Source organism: Mercenaria mercenaria, chromosome 18 (assembly GCF_021730395.1).
Source record: "Mercenaria mercenaria strain notata chromosome 18, MADL_Memer_1, whole genome shotgun sequence".
NCBI lineage: Eukaryota > Metazoa > Mollusca > Bivalvia > Venerida > Veneridae > Mercenaria > Mercenaria mercenaria.
Window position 1 is genome coordinate 43,247,774 of NC_069378.1, and position 23,126 is coordinate 43,270,899.

The 23,126-nt window shown below is 36.3% G+C and overlaps 1 protein-coding gene across 12 annotated transcripts in view; it reads left to right on the forward strand.

Annotated features, from left to right (window-relative positions):
* LOC123538762 (uncharacterized) overlaps positions 1-23,126 on the forward strand; it is a 197,351-nt gene that overhangs the window by 50,353 nt on the left and 123,872 nt on the right. For 11 of the 12 annotated variants that reach the window (XM_053530361.1, XM_053530356.1, XM_053530360.1 and 8 more), the window contains exons 4-7: positions 349-549; positions 10,675-10,800; positions 14,695-19,195; positions 20,271-20,395. In XM_053530361.1, the coding sequence (XP_053386336.1) occupies positions 349-549; positions 10,675-10,800; positions 14,695-19,195; positions 20,271-20,395 (4,953 nt within the window). Of the gene's footprint in view, positions 1-348; positions 550-8,737; positions 8,773-10,674; positions 10,801-14,694; positions 19,196-20,270; positions 20,396-23,126 lie in introns of those variants that run through there. The other variant, XM_053530367.1, reaches the window with a different exon arrangement.

Here is a 23,126-nt window from a genome sequence, read left to right on the forward strand (position 1 = left end):
TGTTAGAGCTTTGTCCTGTTCTAAAATACTGTGAACTGCTTATTTATGGGGGACTAGTTTTTCTGCGCTTCATTGTTAAGTTAAATCCAAACAAATAAATAAAATTTATAATTGCTAGTGTTCTATCTTCAAAATTAGGCATTTAGAATTGTCTTCATGTAATAGTTTTTTTTCTTCTCCAAAACCATGCAGTTAAAGGAGCACAGGCTGTGCTGGCTCACAGGTTTTATTCTCAACCTTTTAGTTTGATTGTACTCAAAAAGTGAAAGTACAGTATAAACTGGATACATTTTGTAATTAACAGCTAAGATAGAACATATTTTACCTTAACGAACTGTACATTTTCAGATTCTATGATCGAGGCAAATTTAGTACAGACAGACCTGGTAGCGAGGTAACGTCACCTCCATTTGAATTTGGTGTCAATTACAAGAGTCCAAGAACCTATGACACAAGCACAAAAAGCCATGACATCACCTCAAGAACTTATGACAGGAACACAATACTTGATGATGTCACCACAAGGAGGTCACCTGCAAGGACCACTAGGTTTGTTCTTTTATACCAAATCGTAAAAGAACGTAAGAATACATTATGTGTTATGGAGAACTCTTGCTTGAGGAACTAGTTAAGTTTGAAACAGTACTGTCTTGGAAACCTGAAAAGCAGTAAATACAGTGAAATCTTTTTTTTTTCATCTTCCCTCATGAGTTGTATTTAACTGTGATAGTTTGCTTATGTATCCATTTGAAATAAATTACTCATGTTTTCCCAAACAGCAGTGTATGACATTTTTGCAAATGCTGTATAATACAACTCATTAATTCATTCACGTGAAATAGTGTTTTCAGTCTATGTTGACTATATTTTTGAAGCCAACACCCTTTGCTTGTAGCACGCTCTTTGCTGCTTATAGCATGGTCTTAATATAATAGAATGATATGATTTTTACTGCACATATTATTTCATATCTTTCACACCGACCTGCAGATTTATTTTTCATGTTCTAGGAAAATGGTTATTTCTTTAACACATTTAGGGGGCTTCCTTGTTCAGGCTACAGACCTTAATTCACTGGGTGGTTATATTAGGAAACTATCCACCTGACTTGTGTGGAATGTCAGGGGTGCCCACTTGTGTCTGAAGTAATACCCTGCGGGGCTCCAGTAGTCTTCCTCTACCTTCAAAGCTAAAGCTAGGCAGTCACCAGTGAACTTGAACTGTTCTGTGTAACCTAAAATCCAACAAAAAAAATCAAGACATTGATGAGCCTGAACATGAACTGTTAAAATGAAATTTTACTATAAATGTTTGATAAGTAATTCAATATCGTTTAACCCTTAGCCTGCTGCAGGCGAATTTAACAGCCTTTGCAAACAGCTTGGAACCAGATCAGACGCCGATTAAATCGGCGTCTGATCAGGTTCCAAGCTGTTTGCTACTCTGACAATATTTCTTCCAATTTTGGAGCAAATTGAATGAACTTTACAATTTTAGCAGACGACATTTCCAGCAGACGACAATTTATCTAGCATGCTAAAGGTTAATAATGAATGAGTTAGTAGATGGTTCAAAAGAAAAAAATACTTAAGGATATGGCCTTCAAAGACAGAAGTATAAAATTAATTTCTCATTTATGAATCCTCTTTGATCACTTAGTTATTACCACCTTCTTTAAGTAACAAGTCTTTTCTGACCTTTTAGATACACTGACTTGCTCATTATTGTTATTCAGCTAACCAGTGTGTCACTCTTGGGACAGAAATGGAGGATCTTAAATTAATTTGTTTCTTATCGAATTTTATCAAACAAATTGAAAAAAAAAACTAGAAACTGTGAGGCTGTGCCGAGCATTTTTATAAGCCCACATGAACTTTCTTACTGAGCTGCTTGAAGGATGTTTACCGCATTTGGTCAGAAGCTGGGTTACATGGTCAAGGTCCCCTTCAGTTGAGCAACTAAAACACATTTTGAGGCTATGTATTAAGCCTTTAGCATTGCTGGCGGCATGTGATTCTGTCTTTGTGACCATTGCAGGCAAAGATCATGGTCTGCACTGTCCGCTATTCAGTCAGTACATTTTCAGTGAACACTCCTTTGAATGATAAGTGGTTCTGCCCAAATTGAATGATGGACCAGTCCATTTTAGAAGTTTTGCAGGTTGAAGGTTAAAAATTTCAATGTTGTAAGATATAATGTAAGCTTTTTGTTATCCTGTTTTAGCCTTCTCTGTTGAAATATAGATGTGTTTTTTCTGTCTGTACCTATTACAGACAATGTTAATGTGACCTGCATCTTCTGTACTTGAAATAAATTCAGCGTAAGAACATAATATCTCTCATGTGATATAAAAAATATGACAAGCATTATTTAACTCCCACAATGTCTGACATGATAAATGCATGTTTTGCATGTTGTCAAGTCATTGTCTGTCGTCTTATTGGTTTTTCTGAGGGCAACAGTTAAAATTCTATTAACTAACGGATTAAAAAATGGCAGCTTTTCCAAAGCTTAAGAGAAATATTTGGGAGAAATTATCAAACTTTCATTAGTATGGCATTGCCAACTTGAAAACAATCTTTAGTCCGCACCAAAATTTTTACATACATTGATTAGCAAGCTTATACGAACATTGAATTCGGTGCCAGCTTTGTTGAGAAGAATTTTCCAGAAAATTCTAACGGCTAAATGAATATTTAGTCAGTAATTTTCAATGATAAATCATCAAGTAGGTGACTTGTACCTAAAGAAAAACACTTATGCAAGCCAAGGGTATGAATTTTCAAAGATGAAGGTTCAAAGCCACTTCCTCATTTATGACCTATCCTTCAACAATTAACAGGGTATAAAACCATTGCTTATTATTTTGGACCATTGTCAAACTTTTCTGTTACACATAAGTGGTTTTATTTATGCACCAAAGCATGTAAGGATCATTCAGTCTTTGATGATACATTCTGTAAATGAGCCACACCATGATAAAGCTAACATAGTGCATTTGTGATCAGCATGGATTCAGACCAGCCTGCGCATCCACGCAGTCTGGTCAGGATTCATACTGTTCGCTTTCAAACCCTATTGCAATTAGAGAAACCGTTAGCAAACAGTATGGATCCTGACCAGACTGCACGGTTGCGCAGGCTGGTCTGGATCCATGCTGGTCGCAAATGCACTATGTTGGTTTTCTCATGGTGCGGCTCAAATCAGTCTTTTTGTTTCATTGGAAACTGCATGTGGTTGAATCATTTAGTTTCGTCAAAATATTAAGGTTGTTTTGGGGGAAAACCAGTCCAAATGTTTCTTTAAACTTTCTTTATACACATTTGTAGTTTGAATTTGAAGTTCAAAATCTTAACCCATCCACTTAGCTCAATAGGGAGAGCGCTGATCTGTGGATCGTGGGGTTGTTTGTTTGATCCTCGGGCAGGTCGTATGTTCTCAGTGACGATTTGATAAAAGACATTTTGTCTGAAATCATTCATCCCCCACCTCTGATTTATGTGAGGAAGTTGGCAGTTACTTGTAGGTTTGTACTGTAACAGAATCCAGAAACACTGGTTAGCTTAACTGCCAACCGTTCCATAACTGAAATACTGTTGAAAACAAAACAAAATCAAGATCTTAAGTTAGTTAGTTCATTTGGGTAATGTTATGGCAAGCTACTCATGCATAGGTTTATCAGATTTCTTTGTAAGAGTTTCTTCCCTTGAGTATATCTCTTGGTCAGTAGATGGAACTTGGTAAATTACAATTACTTGCATAATATCTTATTACATCAACTGGATTACTTTTTTTGGTTATTTCCCATGATGGTAGATTTGTATTTAAACATTTTCATACATAATATTATACAGTCTCATTTGTTTGACATTCCTTGCCCAAAAAGTCCATGTGGTTACCTCAGTGGGTAGAGCATAAGAAGTATTAATGAACAGAGATGTCCAAGACAGACATCGGATAATTGTAATCAGTACTTGTAATCAGCAGTAATTGATTACATTTGTTAAGGTAATCACATGGTATCAGTTTGGATTACATATAATCCCAATGTAAATGATTACATTTAAAAGCTGTGTGTAATCATGGACTCCTAAGTATGATTCCAGGATGTGATGAATGACTGAAAACATTGTGTCAAGAGTTCATTCAACCTCTAGGAAGGTAGAGGACAGGTTTAAAAACTTGTAGACTGGATTATTTAAGTCACATGCTACAGTTACATAACTGAATTACTGTTGAAAAAATGGTTTTAACCCTTACCATGCTGGACACGACTGGTTTTGCCTTTGCGACCAGTGTAGATCACAGTCAGCCTGCACAACCATGCAGTCTGATCATGATCTGCACTGTTCGCTATTCAGCAAGTATGTTTTTGGTAAGCACCCCTTTTAACAGTTAATGGTATTGTCCAAATTGAAAAATGGACAAGTCCATTATAGAAATTTAGCAGGGTAAGGGCTAAAACCAAGTTATTATCCCAAAAGCATAAACAATATACATGACAGCTTGTGAGTCACTACAGACAATGTATTATATATGATTATGTTTGTGTTGTTTGTGTTAACATCTCCTACCTCTGTCTATCCATCTAGTCTGTGGCATTGTTCAAGGTGTTTTGATCTTGTTGTTTACTAGAGATGTTGGCATCAACCCATTCTAGTTACAAGGTACACATTGATTAAAATAACAGCATTGTGTCTGCTTCTGAAACATGATTGGAAAACTTGTACAATACTGTGGTGAATTTGTCAAGAGTTACTGCCCTTCGATTATTCAAATTACGTTATTCTGCAGGACCACCTAGGTGCTTTACTTACAGGTGTAACATTTTTGTCAAGCTGTGAATTTTGCTTTTGAGGTTTATTGGTGTAATTTTTCATAGGTTGATGAAATAAACGAGTTTTCAAGGAAACATGGGGAGTGCTGATTCATAGTTGTTCTGTTTTAAGATTTATTTTAGTTCACTTGAGCACAAACTGCTCATAGTGAGCTATTGTGATCACACTGTGTCTGTAATCCATCATGCATGCTTATGTCTGCTTGTCATCAACAATTTCTTTTTAAAAATGATATCTCCTCCAAAACCACTGAATGGATTTTGATGAAATATTACACAAATGATCTCAGATAGGTGGCCCTAAATGGTTCCGGTTCATTGCACATATAGGTCTCTATGTTTAGAAATAGGTTTTCAGCTATCATCTTCTCTGAAGTAATAATAGCTAGAGCCTTTATATTTGCCTTGTGACGGCAGGGTTTGACTCTCTGTAGTAATTGTTCAGATTATTGTCCTAGGGTCAAAAATGGCCACACCCTTGGGTGTGACATGTATATACTATATCCTTATATATAAGAAACTTTGAAAATCTTCATCTCTAAATCCATAGTTAAGCTAGAGCCTTGATATTTTGCATGTGATATCAGTGTTTGACTGTCTACCATGTTATTCAAATTATTGCCCTAGGATCAAAAATGGCCCCACCCATGTGTGTGACATGTACTTACTGTAGGCCTATATATAAGAAACTTTGAAAATCTTCATCTCTAAATCCATAATAGCTAGAGCCTTGATATTTGGCATGTGATATCAGAGTTTGACTGTATACTTTAATGATCCAAATTATTGCCCAAGGTTCAAAAATGGCCAGGCCTGTGTGTGTGACATCTATATAATATAGGCTAATAGAAAAAAATGAATATCTTCTCTAAATCCATCATAGCTAGAGCCTTGATATTAATATAAACATAACTCTGTACTTGTACCATTATGTTATACAAACACACTTGAAGCCTTTTACACAGGTGAGCGCTTTAGGGTCAGTGACTCTTATTTCTAGAAAGTACAGGGAAGACAGGTGAATTGTTATTGTTTTATTCCTCTTTGCTCAAATACTGTCAAGGTAAAGAACTTTGTTTTAAAATTCGGAAAACATATTGAGTGTCCCAGAATCTCTGTCCCAAGAAGGGTATTACTCATCTTTCTTATATATTGCAGGAATTTACATAATTTGGGACCTTGACTTTAGGTCTTACATATCATGGGTCTTACGTATCGTGAGACCTTGACTTTAGGTCCTACATATCGTTGGTCTTACGTATCGTGAGACCTTGACTTTAGGTCCTACATATCGTTGGTCTTACGTATCGTGAGACCTTGACTTTAGGTCCTACATATCGTTGGTCTTATGTATCGTGAGACTTTGACTTTAGGTCTTACATTTCGTGGGTCTTACATATTTTGGGACCTTGACTTTAGGTCTTACATATTGTGGGTCTTACATATAGTGGAACCTTGACTTTAGGTCTTACATATTGTGGGTCTTACATATAGTGGGACCTTCACATTAGGTCTTACATATTGTGGGTCTTACGTATAGTGGGACCTTGACTTTAGGTCTTACATATTGTGGGTCTTACGTATTGTGAGACCTTGACTTTAGGTCCTACATATCGTTGGTCTTACGTATCGTGAGACCTTGACTTTAGGTCTTACATTTCGTGGGTCTTACATATTTTGGGACCTTGACTTTAGGTCTTACATTTCGTGGGTCTTACATATTTTGGGACCTTGACTTTAGGTCTTACATATTGTGGGTCTTACGTATAGTGGGACCTTGACTTTAGGTCTTACATTTCATGGGTCTTTAATATATCGTGGGACCTTGACTTTAGGTCATATTTGTCTTGTTCTCTATTCCCTGTTAGGAATTCAAGGACATCTTTCAAAATAGCAGGGGAGTATATTAAAATTTTAAAATGTGCAAGAAAACATCGTTAGCGGCCAGTTGGCACAAATAGTACAATATATCATCAGATGAGTTTTCCAAAGCCACTAGACTTATTCTGGCTGCACTTGAAAATATGACCATCTTTAATGCTTAAACAGCATTTGATACTAAAAGAGTAAGAATCTTTCGTGATAAACCAATTTAGGAACATAGAGGTCTTTCAAATCTTTTTGTAGGTCTGACTGTCTGTTAGATCCTAGTCTGTGTTCAGACCTTATGTTTTGTTCATAGGAGAGAACTCTTGAGACTATTCAAATTTTGTATAGTTATGTCCCTTTACTTCTCAAAACATTAGAGATAATCAGAGCCAGGACTGATGAAGTCAGATTTTTTTACAGAATTTTTTTCTAAAAAAAAAAAGATTATCTAGTCGGTAGCCAGACTAGTTAGATCCCAAAGGGGCCTAAATGTTGATGTTTTCATGAATTTGTCTAAGGTATTTACATAACCTGTAATCTGTCTGTAACTGTCTTCCAGCATTTTAATGATAAAAGTAGCAGCTGATCTGATGAAGCTATTTTAATTACCCAAAACACCCACCCATCATTTGCAATGAAACAAGTTGATAAATATTACACACACAGCTATGCAGCAGTGTTTGGCAACCTGTGGTATATTTCAGACCTAGGTTCCTATAGAGGTGTATAGACCGTTGAGAGATGCATTTTGACAACTGATGGGCCATTATCTATTCCAGGATAATTATTTGTCAGGAATTCCTCCTTGTAATATATTGTATTAAGAGCTATTTTGGAACCACTGAGGGATGGTCAACTAGTCTGCTATTGGATTTACTGTTCCCACCATTCCTACACAGGTGAATCTATGTTCTTATCTTGCTGAGACAGGTTAAACTATGTCTTAACTTTGCTGAAACAGTAAACTGTCTTCAAAGTTTGATGAAGCAGGGTAATCTTCATCCAAACCTTCATGATATGTATTCAAGCCTTGCTGGGAGCTCATACCTTTCTGGAATGGGATGATCTTTGTCCACACCTTTATGAGACAGGGTAATCTGTGGCCACACCTTTCGGAGACAGGGTAATCTATGTTCACACTTTCCTGAGACATGGTAATCTTTGCTCACACCTTTCTGAGGCAGAGTAATCTGTGTTCACACCTTTCTTCACACCTTTCTAAGACAGGGTAATCTGTGTCCACACCTTTCTGAGACAGGGTAATCTATGTTCAAACCTTTCTGAGATAGGGTTATCTGTGTTCACACCTTTCTGAGATAGGGTAATCTATGTTCAAACTTTTCTGAGATAGGGTAATCTGTGTCCACACTTCTTAGAGACAGGGTAATCTATGTTTGCACCTGTCTAAGACACAGTAGTCTGTCCAAACGTAAGTCAAGGTAATCTATACTAGTATTAGATTATCCATTTTAAAACCTTAAAGAGACAGTCGGGTCATCTATGTCCAAACCATGTTGAAACGGGGTCATTTATGTCTAAACCTTGCTAGGACAGGATCATTTATGTCCAAACTTTGCTGGGACAGGATCATTCATGTCCACACATTGCTGAGACAGGGAAATCTATGTCCAATTTGTATTTAGATACAACATGGCTATCCACATCATAACTTTATTTAGGCAGTTTTTAAGCAGGCAAAAAAGGAACGTTTGCGGCACTTAAATTTGATGCAAATTTTGAACTACTAAGCCTATATTTTGAGCATACCAATGTCATATTTAGAAGAAAAATAGTTCCACTTTGGAAGACTTTTGGAACCTGAAAGAATGCCATAAAGACACCATGGTCTCCTGGCAGTGTTAAAGATAGAAAGTCGCCATATTAATTCTTATTGTGTGATTTTTAACATCTCGTTTCCCCTCCTTGATTGATCATATTGAACAGCCCTCATCCTTTGCAAGTCTAACCATAAGTTGGCATAGAACTGAGTATTTCTGAGAATTTCCCTGGGAGTTCAATGGAGTTTCTCTGGATTTTACCTCTGTAATGGGACAAATTGGATCATGGTACACTTAATTTATCTTTCTATTTTATTTATTAATTTAATTTTTTGTTTGGTTTAAGTGTGTTGCCTATAGATTTTATATATTTGTTTAGATGCCAGGATTTTTTAATGGATTGAAATTGTCTACAAAATTGTAGAAATCAAAGTTGAACATTATTCAGAATATTATTTTTGTATAGAGTACAAGATCATGTTGACTTCTTTTATGTATTTTGTATACTTTCAATGTCACCATTGCAGGAATGATTTCTAAGTAGGCACTTCCAAAACCTCATGGTATATCTTTAGGCAAGAGCTGCTTAGATTTTGCATGAATTTTACTTGATTTTCAGCATTTATATGTTACCGCATATTTATCAGGGGTAGATCAAGATTTTTTGGTTACATGGGACCAGTTTTCCAAACAGGTTGTTGCGAAATTTTAAGCATATACATTAGAATTAGTCTACCCTGGTCAGTGCTCCAGTGCAAATTTTAGGCCTCTCAGCGATCACAATGTCAATATTGAAAATTTTCAAATACATAAGATAGTAATAATATTATTGATGCTATAATTTGCATACTAAAATTCTTCCAAAACAGTCAATTCTATTTTATGATCTTACATAATGTATGCAGAGGGGACTTGTGCTAGGTATGGGCCCTTGACCCCCTACTAGAGCCGCCATTTAGAGATTTTTCAGAATTTAGCTGAAGAATGAGATCACAATCTTACTGGATGTTTGGAAAATAATGATCATTATCAGGAGAAAAAATGGAAGTTTAACATTTTGTTTTGAAAGATTCTAGATTTTTAAGTGTGTCTGTTTTTCATGGTTCAGAATGTTCTGAATAAATTATATCTGCAGTTCCAAATGAATGTATGAAAAAAAGAAAAAGAAATTTAAAAAACTGGGGTTAAAAAAACTTACTTTGGAGACCAGTCTCAGAACTCTAGTACTTGATTGGTTGATTCTGAAATCAATCTTGAAATTGTCCAATAGAAAGGCTGCAATCTTCGACTGGTCGTCATACTCAGTTTTATATCCTTGAACCCGGAGATTTGATATAAGCTTTGTATAGACTGTGAGTTCAGTCCCCTGTCAAGGCAAATTGTTATGTTGACAGGTTACCTTTTGAATATAGTTGCCTCTCTGCCTTGAGTCTGAAATAATCAGGGACATCATAAGGTCTTCGTCCACTTTGAAAAGCCGAGAAGTTGCCATATATGACAGTAATTGTGTCCATGTGAAGACCCAACAAACCCCCATTTTTTACATTAAACCAAAATATTTAAATATTCTTATCAATTCAAGCTGGAAATTCATTTTCTGCAAGTCTGTAAGCAGATGGACAACAGCAGCTGCAAAAACAACCGTTGAAGAATTGGGTTCAATATTTATTATTTATGTAATATAATATTGTAGACATGTTTCTAGAGATAGGAGATCCAAGCCTATGCAAAAGCAAGTCTGCAAATATCCGAAGATTTTGGCAAAAATGTTTAAATAAAGAAATATTTGCCTGAAGAGAACTGTTGTTTAGTGTCCAGAGAAAATGACATTGCGTTTTACTTTGTTTAGAATTTACACTTTTGTTTCCCATATTTAAGACTGAATTTTTATAAAACAAAAAATATGTTAGATTTATTGGTATCTAATTTGAACAGCTTTTTTTGTGATAAAAGGGTTACTAAGCTGCTTTCTTGTCCATCAAACAGCCATACTTCCAGCTTGCTGTAGTATTGTCATATAATTTTATATATGCACCCAACATATGTTCAAAGCAGGCACCAGTGTGTTCAAAGCCCACTGTGCAGGCACCAGTCTGTTCAGAGCTGACTGCAGGCACCAGTCTGTCCAACGCTGACAATGCAGACACTAGTTTTCATGAAATTTTCACATTTTTAATTATATATTTTCAGTATCAGTGACCGAGATGTTGTTAACAAGCAGGCCCACGCTGACGCCCCAATTGACAGGAGGAGGCAGGGGTCTGCTGACTCAACGAGTAGTCACTCCAGTGAGAGATCTGGTGGTACAGAAGACAGGTATGTTTCTAACGAGTAAGCATTATTTAGCCTTGCAATGTTATATAATCCACTTAGATCTGATACAGTTTGATCCATATCTGTCTTAGATTTAGTGTCCTGAAAGTTTAAGTCACAGAACAGCTGAAATGACAGACTGAAAATACAGTGCAAGAAAGTGCTGCATATATGTACTACATAATCCATACACTGCACTTTCCCATGACATTTCTCAAAATCCTATTATTTATGGTGTATATTGTGCTGGTATCGACACTTTTTTGCAGAAACTTTAATTTTAAAATTTCCTGCCCTATGATGTGTTTTACCCATTAAAGTAACTTTCTGTATTATATTGGTTGCTAATTAAAAAGTTTTTGTATCGTAGCTGATCTGCCCTCCATCCTTGTCCATACCATTCCTTTCAGATTTTCTGCAAGTAACTATCAATTTCAGACACACATCAGACATGTAGTCTGAATTAATAAATTAGACAGGGCCTGGCCTAGGGCAAATGGTTGCAGATTTTCCACTGGTTGAAACCTAGCTTTATGTATAGAATTTTTTTTATGTGTCTGGCTGACTTAGTAAAATCAGTTATACTACCAAAGTACCTGGGGTCTCCCTCAACCATGAAAAGCTAGAATGTTGCTGTATGACCTATAATTGTGTTGGTGTGGAGTTAAAACAACAACAACAACAACCAAAAAAAAAAGAAAAAAAAAGATAATAATTGAGGCATACTAACATCTGTCAAATCATCATTTTCTGGCTTCTGTCTTATCATCATGGTGAACATTTGCCTTTCTCAAGATTAAACAGTCTCAAAATGCAGCCTTCGCATTGGTCAATTTCAAAACTGAGAGCAGAATTTGACAAATAGGATGCTAGAGTTTAGACTAGTCTTATAACGTTAGACATGCTGTTCCATTAGCCCAACATTAAAGAATGTAGCAGAGTTAAATTTTCAAAGACAAAATAGTAATATATAATGGAATCTTGATTATTATTATTGCACCTTTGTTTAATGTTGCCTTTGTACTTTCATATAACATGGTCTTACAATCATACCAGATACAAAGATTGGTTTTACGCATGTTGGTTCATCAGCCTGTCTGTCCATTCTGTCTACTCTGTATCTTCTTAACTGACAGAAAGATTTTTGCAACATTTGTTTACCTCATCAAGATAACTTGCAGAACGCACAATGCAGGTCAGTAGGGCAGAGGTCAGCACACTTAATAGGTCACAGATCAAATTGCTTAACATCGTGTCCACTCCATATCTTCAAAACCACTACAGTGAATTTCATAAAATTAGCATCAATTGTCTAACATCAAGGTCACAATTGGAGGTTAGAATCTTTAAAAAATACATTTAAATTTTGTCACCTCAATGCAACAAAGTTGTAACTTATTATAAATTTAATATAAGTTACGACTTTGTTGCGTTGAGGTGACGTATTTAGTGTCCACTCCATTCTTTTTAACCACTGAAAGGATTTCATAAAACTAGCATCATTTGATAACCTCAAGACCACATGCAGAGTACACAACCCAGGTGACTAAGATCAAGGTCAAGTTCACTTCAAAAGGTCAAAGGTCATAATCACATCATTTTACTTTCCCTGTTTCAAAGCGGCATCTTGGGGTATTAGTTGTCTCAGTGATAGCTCTGCTTTTAATGAATTCAAATAAGATGAACCACATCAAAGAACATTGTACATTTTCAAGGTTTTAAAAAAAATAAAAAGATAAGGACCTGCAATACTTTTTGCAACCAAACAGGTGTCCATTGATAGATACCTGAATTTATTTTATTTTATCTCTTTGGTACCACCCTTTAAAATTCTAGCAAGCAAGGGAGCTACCAGAAGTATTTTCCATGTTAATGGTATGACAGAGTTAGGGATTGAACCCTCATTCTCCCACATTCAAACCAGACACTTTACCAGGATATGTTGAGGTGTTCTTGTTCAAGATTCAAAGTCTGGAGTTTTTAGAAGAGATTCTGTTTAAAGATTAGACATCCAGGCATCTGAAATTATCTTTGGTGATGAAAAGCATGATAAAAGGATACACAGGAAAGAATTTAAAAGATTTACAGGATGTTTAGAGTTTCATACACATATAACTCCTGTTTGTTTTGATCATAAACATTGATCAGTCTCTAGGCAAATTTGGATATATTTTCCCATCTAATGCTATGACTGCTAGTTATATTTGTAAAAATGAGATTGTTTTCAAATTGATATTTTTTCGCCTGGCCATTTCATTGATTTGATCAAGTACTGTAGTCCAATAGCTTAGCTTGATGGTGAGAGCACAGATGTATGGATTATAGAGGTCGTGAATCCGATCTTTGGGCGAGGCATAATTATGTTCTCCTTGATGATTTGATAAAAGACATTGTGTCTGTAATCATTAGTTCTCCACCTCTGGTTCATGAGGGAAAGTTGGCAGTTACTTGGGAAGAACAGGTTTGTACTGGTACAGAATCCAGGAACACTGGTTAGGTTAACTGAAACATATTTGAAATACTGTTGAAAAATGGCACTAAACCCAAAACAAACAAACAGCCAAGTGCTGTTGGTAAGTCAGCTCAATATTGGAATACAAGACCTCAGATCAGAAGGTCAGAGATATGAATCCTGGCTGAGGCATATGTTGATCATATTGACTTAAGACAATGAGTTTAATGTTAGTGTTTTTCATTTCTGATTCATGTAGGGAGAGAAGTTGTCAGTCACTTGTGGAGAACAGATTAACACTGGTTAGAAAGCCAGGAACACAAGTTAGATTAAATGACCACAGTTTGTAACTGAAATACTGTTGAATGTGCAAAAAATAGTAGTTTTCTTAACTTGCATTTATATGATAATTAAATGAAGCCCATGTATATACAGTCATCATATAGGTGACCACCTGTGTTAAGAGTTTTCTGGTAAACAACCACTGAAAATCCTGTTCAAGCATTTTTAATATGAATACATCTCATTAAACAACGTTTTCATTAGTTTTTTGACCACATGAAATCTGCCCTATCATGTAAAATTATCTGCAGAAGTATCTATTAAGCAATCATATACAAAATGTCCTGAGTGACTTTTTCTCACTATCTAATTAGCGAATAGGTTTGCATAATTATGTATATCAGAAACTTTTCTTACAGTCGAGCGAACAATCAATTTTCCCCAGTCAGTGGACTTGGAGAAGTGTTCGAGTGTTAGATGATTTTGTGTGCATTGTATATCAGCAGCTCAGTACATTACTTGTCATTCTATATAACAAAACCTACTAAGAGACCATTCTGTTAAGAGACCATGCTTTGGCAATCCCATTTTGTGGTCTCATATAAGCCTTACCCTGCTAAATTTCAATAATGAACTTGTCCATGATTCAATTTGGACAGTACCATTAACTGTTAAATGGGGTGCTTACCAAAAAGATACTGACTGAATGGCGAACAGTTGCAAATCTTGATCAGACTGCATGGATGAAAGGTAGAATCAATTTGTGTCCAGCATGATAAGGGTTAATACAATGTCTGCTGTATATGTAGATAACTTTAATGTTCATAGAAGTCTGATAAATTTTAATTTTAATACATGTAATTGTAACTTGCGCTGAGTAAATGGACACAGTAAATTATAGTTAATTCTAAAATTATGTTGTTTGAAGAAAACAAGCTACTGGGAAATCATCAGTAAATGTGGGGACTTCTTTTGGTGGATGTCATGTCTGTGAATTCCATTAAATAGTCTTATCACATAGATAAAAGATAATTTGTATTTTTTTTTCAAATATTGAAATTGACCGATTTTCCCACAAAAATAGCTCTTTTTTTCCATAATCCCCACAGAATTTTTTGTCTGTGATGTTAAACAATTTCATAGTATTCTGTTATGTATTTCAGGTCTTTATTCAATGCACTGAAACATCGCTACAAAGAAACAGCAGAGAAACATCATGACGATCCTGGTGGTAGAGCGCCATTTTCGTCGTGGCGACGCAGCGGAAATTTTGAAGATGTGGCATCATCAATTGCTCCAGAAGCACAGAAAGAGAAAACCAAATCTCTGGAGCGTAAAACATACCATAGAGACGCGGACAAGAGTTCTCCACGGGGAGGCTCTTATCACGAGGATGAATCAAGGTCAGGTTACAAGGACACTGATAGGTCAAGGTCAAATGTAAAGGACTCATCTGCTTTAAGTGAAAAGCAGGGGGAAATGAGCACAGATGATCTAATATTTAATTTTCGGCAAGCGCTGTGTCGCCATGCACTTTCGGAAAAAGAAAAGGCACAAGAACAGGGCAGAGGTGCTGATTCAAATGTGCCAAAGGTAGACATTGAAGATGACGCAACAGCTCAAAGACTTGAAAGACTTAGAGCTGCTAGAGCCAAGATTCATGAACAAAGGCAAACTGAAAAAGTTCATTCGCAAAGTTTCGCGACAGAATTTAAAGTAGATAAAGACAAGCATGAAAAACCTAGATCTGAATCAGCAAGTTCTGTTTCTGCTCAGAAATCCGACAAAGATAGGGTTCATGTTGGAGAACCAGTTTCTAAGTCTGATGAGCAGAAGCAAAAGCATGCCACAAAATTAGCTAGACAGAAACTAGTTTCAGATGATCTTAAAGCAAAGTATATGATAAAACGTGATGATGATAAAGAAAAGACTCCACCAAGAGATGAAGGCCTTTCTAGAAAAAGGTCTGATAGAAAAGACAGATTAGATGAACATAAAGAATTTTGGTCAAAAAAGACTGAGCATGAGAAAGATTCCAGTAAAATTAAAGCTAAGTCGGAGTCAGAATCTGTTCCAACTATGGAAGAAATGTTACTTGGTTCAACGCAACATGCAAAATCTTTAGTGTCAAAGAAATTTGAAAATGTGGATCATTCATCACCATTCGGTTCAGTATATTCAAAACTATCCACTGTTGTTACAACAACTACATCATCAGCCTCATCAACATCAGCAGTCACTTCAACATCACCATCATATCATACACAGCCAGAAAAAACAGAAAAATCGAAAAATGAAAAATTGAATGAAATGGTCTCTTCAAGACGAGTTGAAATTAAGGATACCAAAGAATCAAAAGAACAAAAAAGTGACAAAAGTGATAAAAAGTATAAGAAATATGCAAAAGCGAAATCATTAGAACTTGGGGCATTATCAAAGAAAGAAAAAACAGAATCTGTGAATTCAGCTGAAACTAAAGATGATTCTAAGATAGATAGTACTGAAGATGCATCCCAATTGAGTAGAGTAGAAAGAATAGCTAAATACAAAGAGGAGAGAAGAAAACAGTTAAAAACTCTTCAAGAAAGGTTTGCAGCAGGGGATAGTTCAGAATTACCTTCATTGTTTCTTTCAAGCAAACCTGATCAGGAAGACAGTTCTATATCAAGATCAAAAAGTTTAAAAATTGAGACTGATAATAAACTTGATACAACAAGTAGTGCAATTGCTAGATCTAGAAGTTTGAAACATGATACTGATTATTTAGACAGGTCAAGTCCAGCTTTTGGTGAAACACATAAGATGCCTGGACTAAGATTAGCAGAACTTGGAACACAAGCAAAACCTGTAGAAGTGAATAAGGATAAAGATGTGTATGAGTCAAGTGAACAGAAATATAACACAGACAAAATTATTGATAAATTACATGCATTAAAGAAATTAAAGGAAGAACATGCAAAAAAGTCAGGTTCCAGTCATGAAGAAATGCCTAATATGAGGTACTCAAAAGAATTCCAAGGTGATGGAGTTGATATAGGTAAACCTGTCTCATATGCCTCTAAAGCATTGCTGGCTGATAGAGCTATAGATAAAACTCCTAGAGAAAAGGCTGTATCACCTGCAAGAGATCGAATTCGGTCTAGGTCGAAGGAAAGAGAAATTGCTGCTAAAACTGACAAAATTATTAAACAGCCTTTTGCTAAAGAAACAGAACAAAAGAGCTTTTTTGAATTTGGGACAGTTTTTACAAAGAAAGAACCAAAAGCTGAAAAAGAAAAACAGGAAAAGACTTCAGCTCTAGAAGTAAGAAGTGTTGATGAAAAGGATTATGATTCTGGAAGAGACAGTGCTGATTTGTCTTCAAGAGTTCGAAGAAAGTTGCCATCTGTAGAGGATGTTTTAGGTACCAGTGTTGAGGATAAAGAAAATGTTGAAAGGTTAAATAAAGAAAAACATTTAATGAAGGAAAAAGAAACAGAAAACAGAAAACAACATATGAAAGAACTGACGGAAGAAGAATTGTCAACCATGACTGCTGAACAGATTAGTAAAAGAAAAATTGCTGAAAATATCGAAAAAGCTAAGCATAAATTTTCAGAAAGTGATAAATTTGATGCTCCAAAATTTGAACTTGGAACAGTTTATACCAGTAAAAAGACTGAGAAAAAGTCAGTGCCTGAGAAAACTGTAAAACAAGAAATTAAATCTGATGAAAGTATTGGTAAACAAGATTCTTTAGAACGAACTCGTAAGATAATGTTAGGAATTTCACCTGAACCTGAACAAGTTCAAAAACTGCAGAAGCCTCATAAAGTGGAGAAACAGGGAACTGATTTTGCTCAATCTAGAAAGGAAGCACACTCTGAGCGAAAACACTCTCATAAAAAAGAAAAGCAAATAAAAGAGGAAAAAGTGTCTCAGAAACTAGTCAAAGATGTAAAAGAGGAAAAGCTACAGGCAAAACAAGATGAAAAGTCTAGAAAACCACCTTCTTCACCAAGAAGTGAAAGAAGAAAACAAGCTGAAGAAAGGTTTGGTAAAGCTTCTGAAACATCAGGTTTTGAATTTGGAACAAGTTACACTAAGAAAGAACCAGTGATTTCAAAGCAGGTTGAAACCTCGAAAAGATCAGTAAAATCTGAGGTGGAATCAAAGAAAGAGGAAACAAAACACATGCAGGAACAAGAAGCAAGACCAATTTCAGTGGGAAGTTTTAAGACAAAGGAAAAATCCCCAGAACCTATTTCTGAAATGAGAATGGGCAAAATACCAAAAGCAGACTCTGAGTATGAAAAATCAAAAATACCAACTAGTCAGACAAGAAAAGAGAAACATAGAAAACAAGAAGAACATGTCACTGTGCCTAAACAAGAAGTATCACCAGTAAAAGCCAAGTCTGAATCACAGTTTAAATATGATATAAAAGCACAGACTGTATCAGTAGCCAGTGGACAGAATGTTGAAGTACCATCTTCACCAAGAGGCTTATCTCCTACAAGGGTTGTTGCAAAAACATTTGAAGGTGTTTCTTATAAACCAGCCAGTGTTTCAGAAACTGCCTTACTAACAACTGAAGTTAAACCTATGAAATTTGATATAAAGTCATCCAGTAAAACTGGAACTGAATTCACTAGACAGGAACCTCTGAAAATTTCACAACAAATAGAGGAAGTGAAAAAAGTGCCTGGTATAGAAAAAGAAATTGAAAAACCTGTTGAAAAGCCTCCTGAGAGACAAACTTCATTCACAAGTTTAGAAGTAAAGACACCTACAAGTGCTAAAACATCTGAGGCGCCCATTGCACAAACTGTTAACAAACCTAAGCCAGAATCTAGTACACCAAAAGAGAGGTCAGTATTTACCTTTGAAAATGTGAGTAAAGCAAAGCCTAAACCTGTACCAGAAATTGAAACTAAAGAAGAAATTAAGAAACAGGAACCGAAAATTGAACAGAAACAGAAAGAAATTAGTAAGAAACCAGAAAAAACAACAGTGAAATATGAGGAAAGTAAGGATGTTTCACAAGTAACTGAAACAAAAACTGTTAAAGATGACAAAGTTTGTGAAAGTTTATTTGAAATGCATAAAAGACAGGTTGAAGACAAACTAGAAAAGAAACGTGACAGCCTTCATATGGAAGACAAACCGGTTGAAAAACAGGAAAAGAAATCTGAAATATTTGAATTGCACATGAAACAAATTGCTGAAAAATTAGAACCAAGACGAGCAGCTGCACATGTTGAAGAAAAATTGATTACTAAACCTGACATTGAAATGATTGGTAAGCATGAAATAGATTCAAAAATGATTGAAATGCATAGAAAAGAACTTGAAGAAAAACTTGAGCCAAAAATTGAACCTATAGCAGTAGAAAAACATGAAAAAGTTCATAAAATCGAAAAACGTAAACATGAAAGACCCCAAGTTGAAAAACCAGTTCAAACAAAAGTTAGAACAGTTATGGATACAAGTTTAGATGATATTTTAAGTAAAAATGTGGAATACCTCAGTGACCTTGACCCACCTGAATTCAAAAGGGGTCGTTCAGGGGGTAGAAAGCAGAGACCTCAGAGCATTCATGAACACCAGAAAGGGAAAAGAGTCCTGAAAAAGAAGTCATTATCATCAAGAAGGAGTAAGTCAGAGGACAGGTCTCATTTTAAGGTAAGAATGCAAATATATATTTATGAGGACATTAGTCTGTATATAGAGAAGATAAATTTGGAAAGTATATAATCTGTCTTGGAGCTAAGCAAATAACAGTGTGTTTATGGCCAAGCGGATGAGGCTTCTAAGTGAATCACGCAGCTTTAAAACCCTGCTTTGGATGTAGAATTTTTTCGTGTGAGGAAGTTTTTCCTTTGGCGCCAAATTCCACTTGGGTGCCAGCACTTGCCTGAAATAATTTCGAGAGGTGGTGGGGGGCACATGGGAACCAAAATTTAGTAGATGTAGCTTATAACAAAAAAAAAAAAAAAAAAAATAAAAGAAAACAATGCAATTTGAATTATTTTATGTCTAATGAGTGCTGGTTACAAATCCAAGCACTATAAAAGAACAACAAAACACCAAAAAATATTGATCAGTTGGCCCTGGGTTAAGAAAATGCCTTAAGAGAGGTGATATTTTACTTTTCTGTTAAACCTGCCCGCTTAGCTCAGAAGGTAGAGTGTTGGTCTACGGATTGCGGGGTCGTGAGTTTGATCCTCGTGGTGTGGGGGGCAGGGGGCATATGTTCTCCATGACTATGATAAACGACTTTGTGTCTGAAATCATAAGTCCTCCACCTCTGATTCATGTGGGGAAGTTGGCAGTTACTTGAGGAGAACAGGTTTGTACTGGTACAGAATCCAGGAACACTGGTTACTATATAATAGGTTAACTGCCCGCCATTCCATGACTGAAATACTGTTGAAAAAACGGCGTTAAACAAAAACAAACAAACAAACAAACTTTTCTGTTAAAAGTTCTTGATTTATAGAACACAAGTTCTGTATGCAAGCCTACCAGTTCATTTTAAGTTTTTGTTTGTTTGTTGTTTTTGCTTTTTGTAAGCCTTAGCTTTTGCATTCCTTTACCTATTAATCAGTTGCATGTCAGGTTTGGAATGTATGAGGAAAATCAAAAGAAATTTCCTATCAGACTGTGAACAAGATTGATGATAAAAGATTGCAGTTCCTCTGTATGCCAATTTTAATGTAGATCTCATTGTCAGAAATTTTACATCAATTACCAATAGGTCACAGAATCCGATGAAGATGCTGAGGTCAAAAAGAAGTCAAAGGTTACAGAAGATTTGCCACAGTCTCCGGTTAAGGCGAACGCTGGTCTTCAGATGGCGTCAGTCAAGGTCACTGCTTCCAGGTAATTTTCTTCCAATTGAAAAATTTAAAGTGTGTTCCTTAAGAGGGGTTAGGCAGGTAAGTCAGTTACCCTCATGTACTTGGATAACAGGTCAGTTGCAGGGGACTATGACTTCCCATTGCTGTGTTTGCCATGCTCATATCAGCATGTGGGGAACATAAAATTTATATCAACAGTTAGTGACTACCATCAACAATTAATTATGTCTCCCCCAGGAGACATATTGTTTTTGCCCTGTCCGTCCGTCCGTCCGTACGTCACACTTCATTTCCAAGCAATAACTGGAGAACCATTTGACCTAGAACCTTCAAACTTCATAGGGTTGTAGGGCTGCTGGAGTAGACGACCACTATTGTTTTTGGGGTCACTCCGTCAAAGGTCAAGGTCACATGGGCCTGAACATTGAAAACCATTTCCGATCAATAACTAGAGAACCACTTGACCAAGAATGTTGAAACTTCATAGGATGATTGATCATGAAGAGTAGATGACCCCTATTGATTTTGGGGTTACTCCGTGAAAGGTCAAGGTCACAGGGGCCTCAACATTGAAAACCATTTCCAATCAATAACTAGAGAACCACCTGACCCAGAATGTTGAAACTTGATAGGATGATTGGTCATAAAGAGTAGAGGACCCCTATTGTTTTTGGGGTCACTCCGTCAAAGGTCAAGGTCACAGGGGCCTGAACATTGAAAACCATTTCTGATCAATAACTAGAGAACCACTTGACCCAGAATGTTGAAACTTCATAGGATGATTGGTCATAAAGAGTAGATGAGCCCTATTGATTTTGGGGTCACTCCGTCAAAGGTCAAGGTCACAGGGGCCTGAACATTGAAAACCATTTCCAATCAATAACTAGAGAACCACCTGACCCAGAATGTTGAAACTTGATAGGATGATTGGTCATAAAGAGTAGAGGACCCCTATTGTTTTTGGGGTCACTCCATTAAAGGTCAAGGTCACAGGGGCCTGAACATTGAAAACCATTTCCGGTCAGTAACTTGAGAACCACTTGACCCAGAATGTTGAAACTTAATAGGATGATTGGTCATAAAGAGTAGATGACCCCTGACGATTTTGGGGTCACTCTGTGAAAGGTCAAGGTCACAGGGGCCCGAACATTGAAAACCATTTCCAGTCAGTAACTTAAGAACCACTTGACCCAGAATGATTGGTCATGCAGAGTAGATGAACCCTAACGATTTTAGGGTCACTCTGTTAAAGGTCAAGACCACAGGGGCCTGAACATCGAAAACCATTTCCAGTCAATAACTTGAGAACCTCTCGACCCAGAATGTTGAAACTTCATAGGATGATTGTTCATGCAGAGTAAATGACCCTTATTGTTTTTGGGGTCACTCTGTTAAAGGTCAAGGTCACAGGGGCCTGAACATTGATAACCAGTTTCGATCAATAACTTGAGAACCACTTGACCCAGAATGTTGAAACTTCATAGGATGATTGAACATGCAGAGTAGATGACCCCTATTGATTTTGGGGTCAGTCTAATAAAGGTCAAGGTCACAGTGGCCTGTTCATGTAAAATCATTTTTTGGAAATAACTTGAGAACCACTTGACCTACAATGTTGAAACTTAATAGGATGATTGGACATGCAGAGTAGATGACCCCTATTTATTTTGAGGTCACTTGATCAATGTTCAAGGTCACAGGAGCCTGAACAGTGACTTGAGAACCACTAGGCCACTAGTGTTGAAATTTAGCGGGATGACTGGACATGCCAAGTAGATGATCCCTATTACAGCCAACCATCAGTGTCTCTTTGACTTTCGCTCCTGACCCCTATTGACTTCGTGCCTATAGGACTTTGCATTGGGGGAGACATGCGCTTTTTTACAAAAGCATTTTCTAGTTTACCATTTATAATCATAATGAACTTTACTTAAAAGGGAGAAAAAATGTATCTTTGATTAGAAGTTATTTTTACATTTAAACAAGTGTTTCCTTGTATTTTTATGCCCCCAGCATCTACTGATGTGGGAGGCATATAGTGATTGTCCTGTCTGTCCGTCCGTACGAGATTAACCAAATGGGACCGTTTCGTCTAGCATCAATACTCCTTACTAGAATGACTTGTTACTGATGCAGATGTAACCTGTGACCATTCCTCTTCTTCAGACATCCCCTGACCTCAGTTTGACCTTGACCTCATTTTGTACTTAGATTGCTTTATATGGGCCATCTCTTGGTTAACCAAATGGGACCGTTTCATCTAGCATCAATACCGCTTACAAGAATGAATTGATACTAATACAGATGTAAACTGTGACCATTCCTCATCACCAAACATCACCTGACCTCAGTTTGACCTTGACCTCGTTTTGGACTTAGGTGCAAAATCTATCGATAAGGCTGCCACTGGGGGCATCAAGCGTTTATTGAACACAGCTTCTTGCTTTCATTCAAATTATTTAATGTATCAAATTTGAATATAAAGTCAATTAATCATTAATTTTGTATTACAATAAATAGTATCAGACATAATCTACTATAATTATGAAGACATAGTCATAATACATCTGATAAATTTGTTATTACATAAAACAGGGTATTGATTATTATAAAGGAGTTTGTTACAGATAACCAAGGTACATCATTCACTAATTTATAATGTTTAAATACTAGGACTGGTCAGCCCGGTGTCAGTATAATGTGACTGGGTGGGGTATCATGTCGTGTCTACGGCGTGATATTCCAGTGAGGCA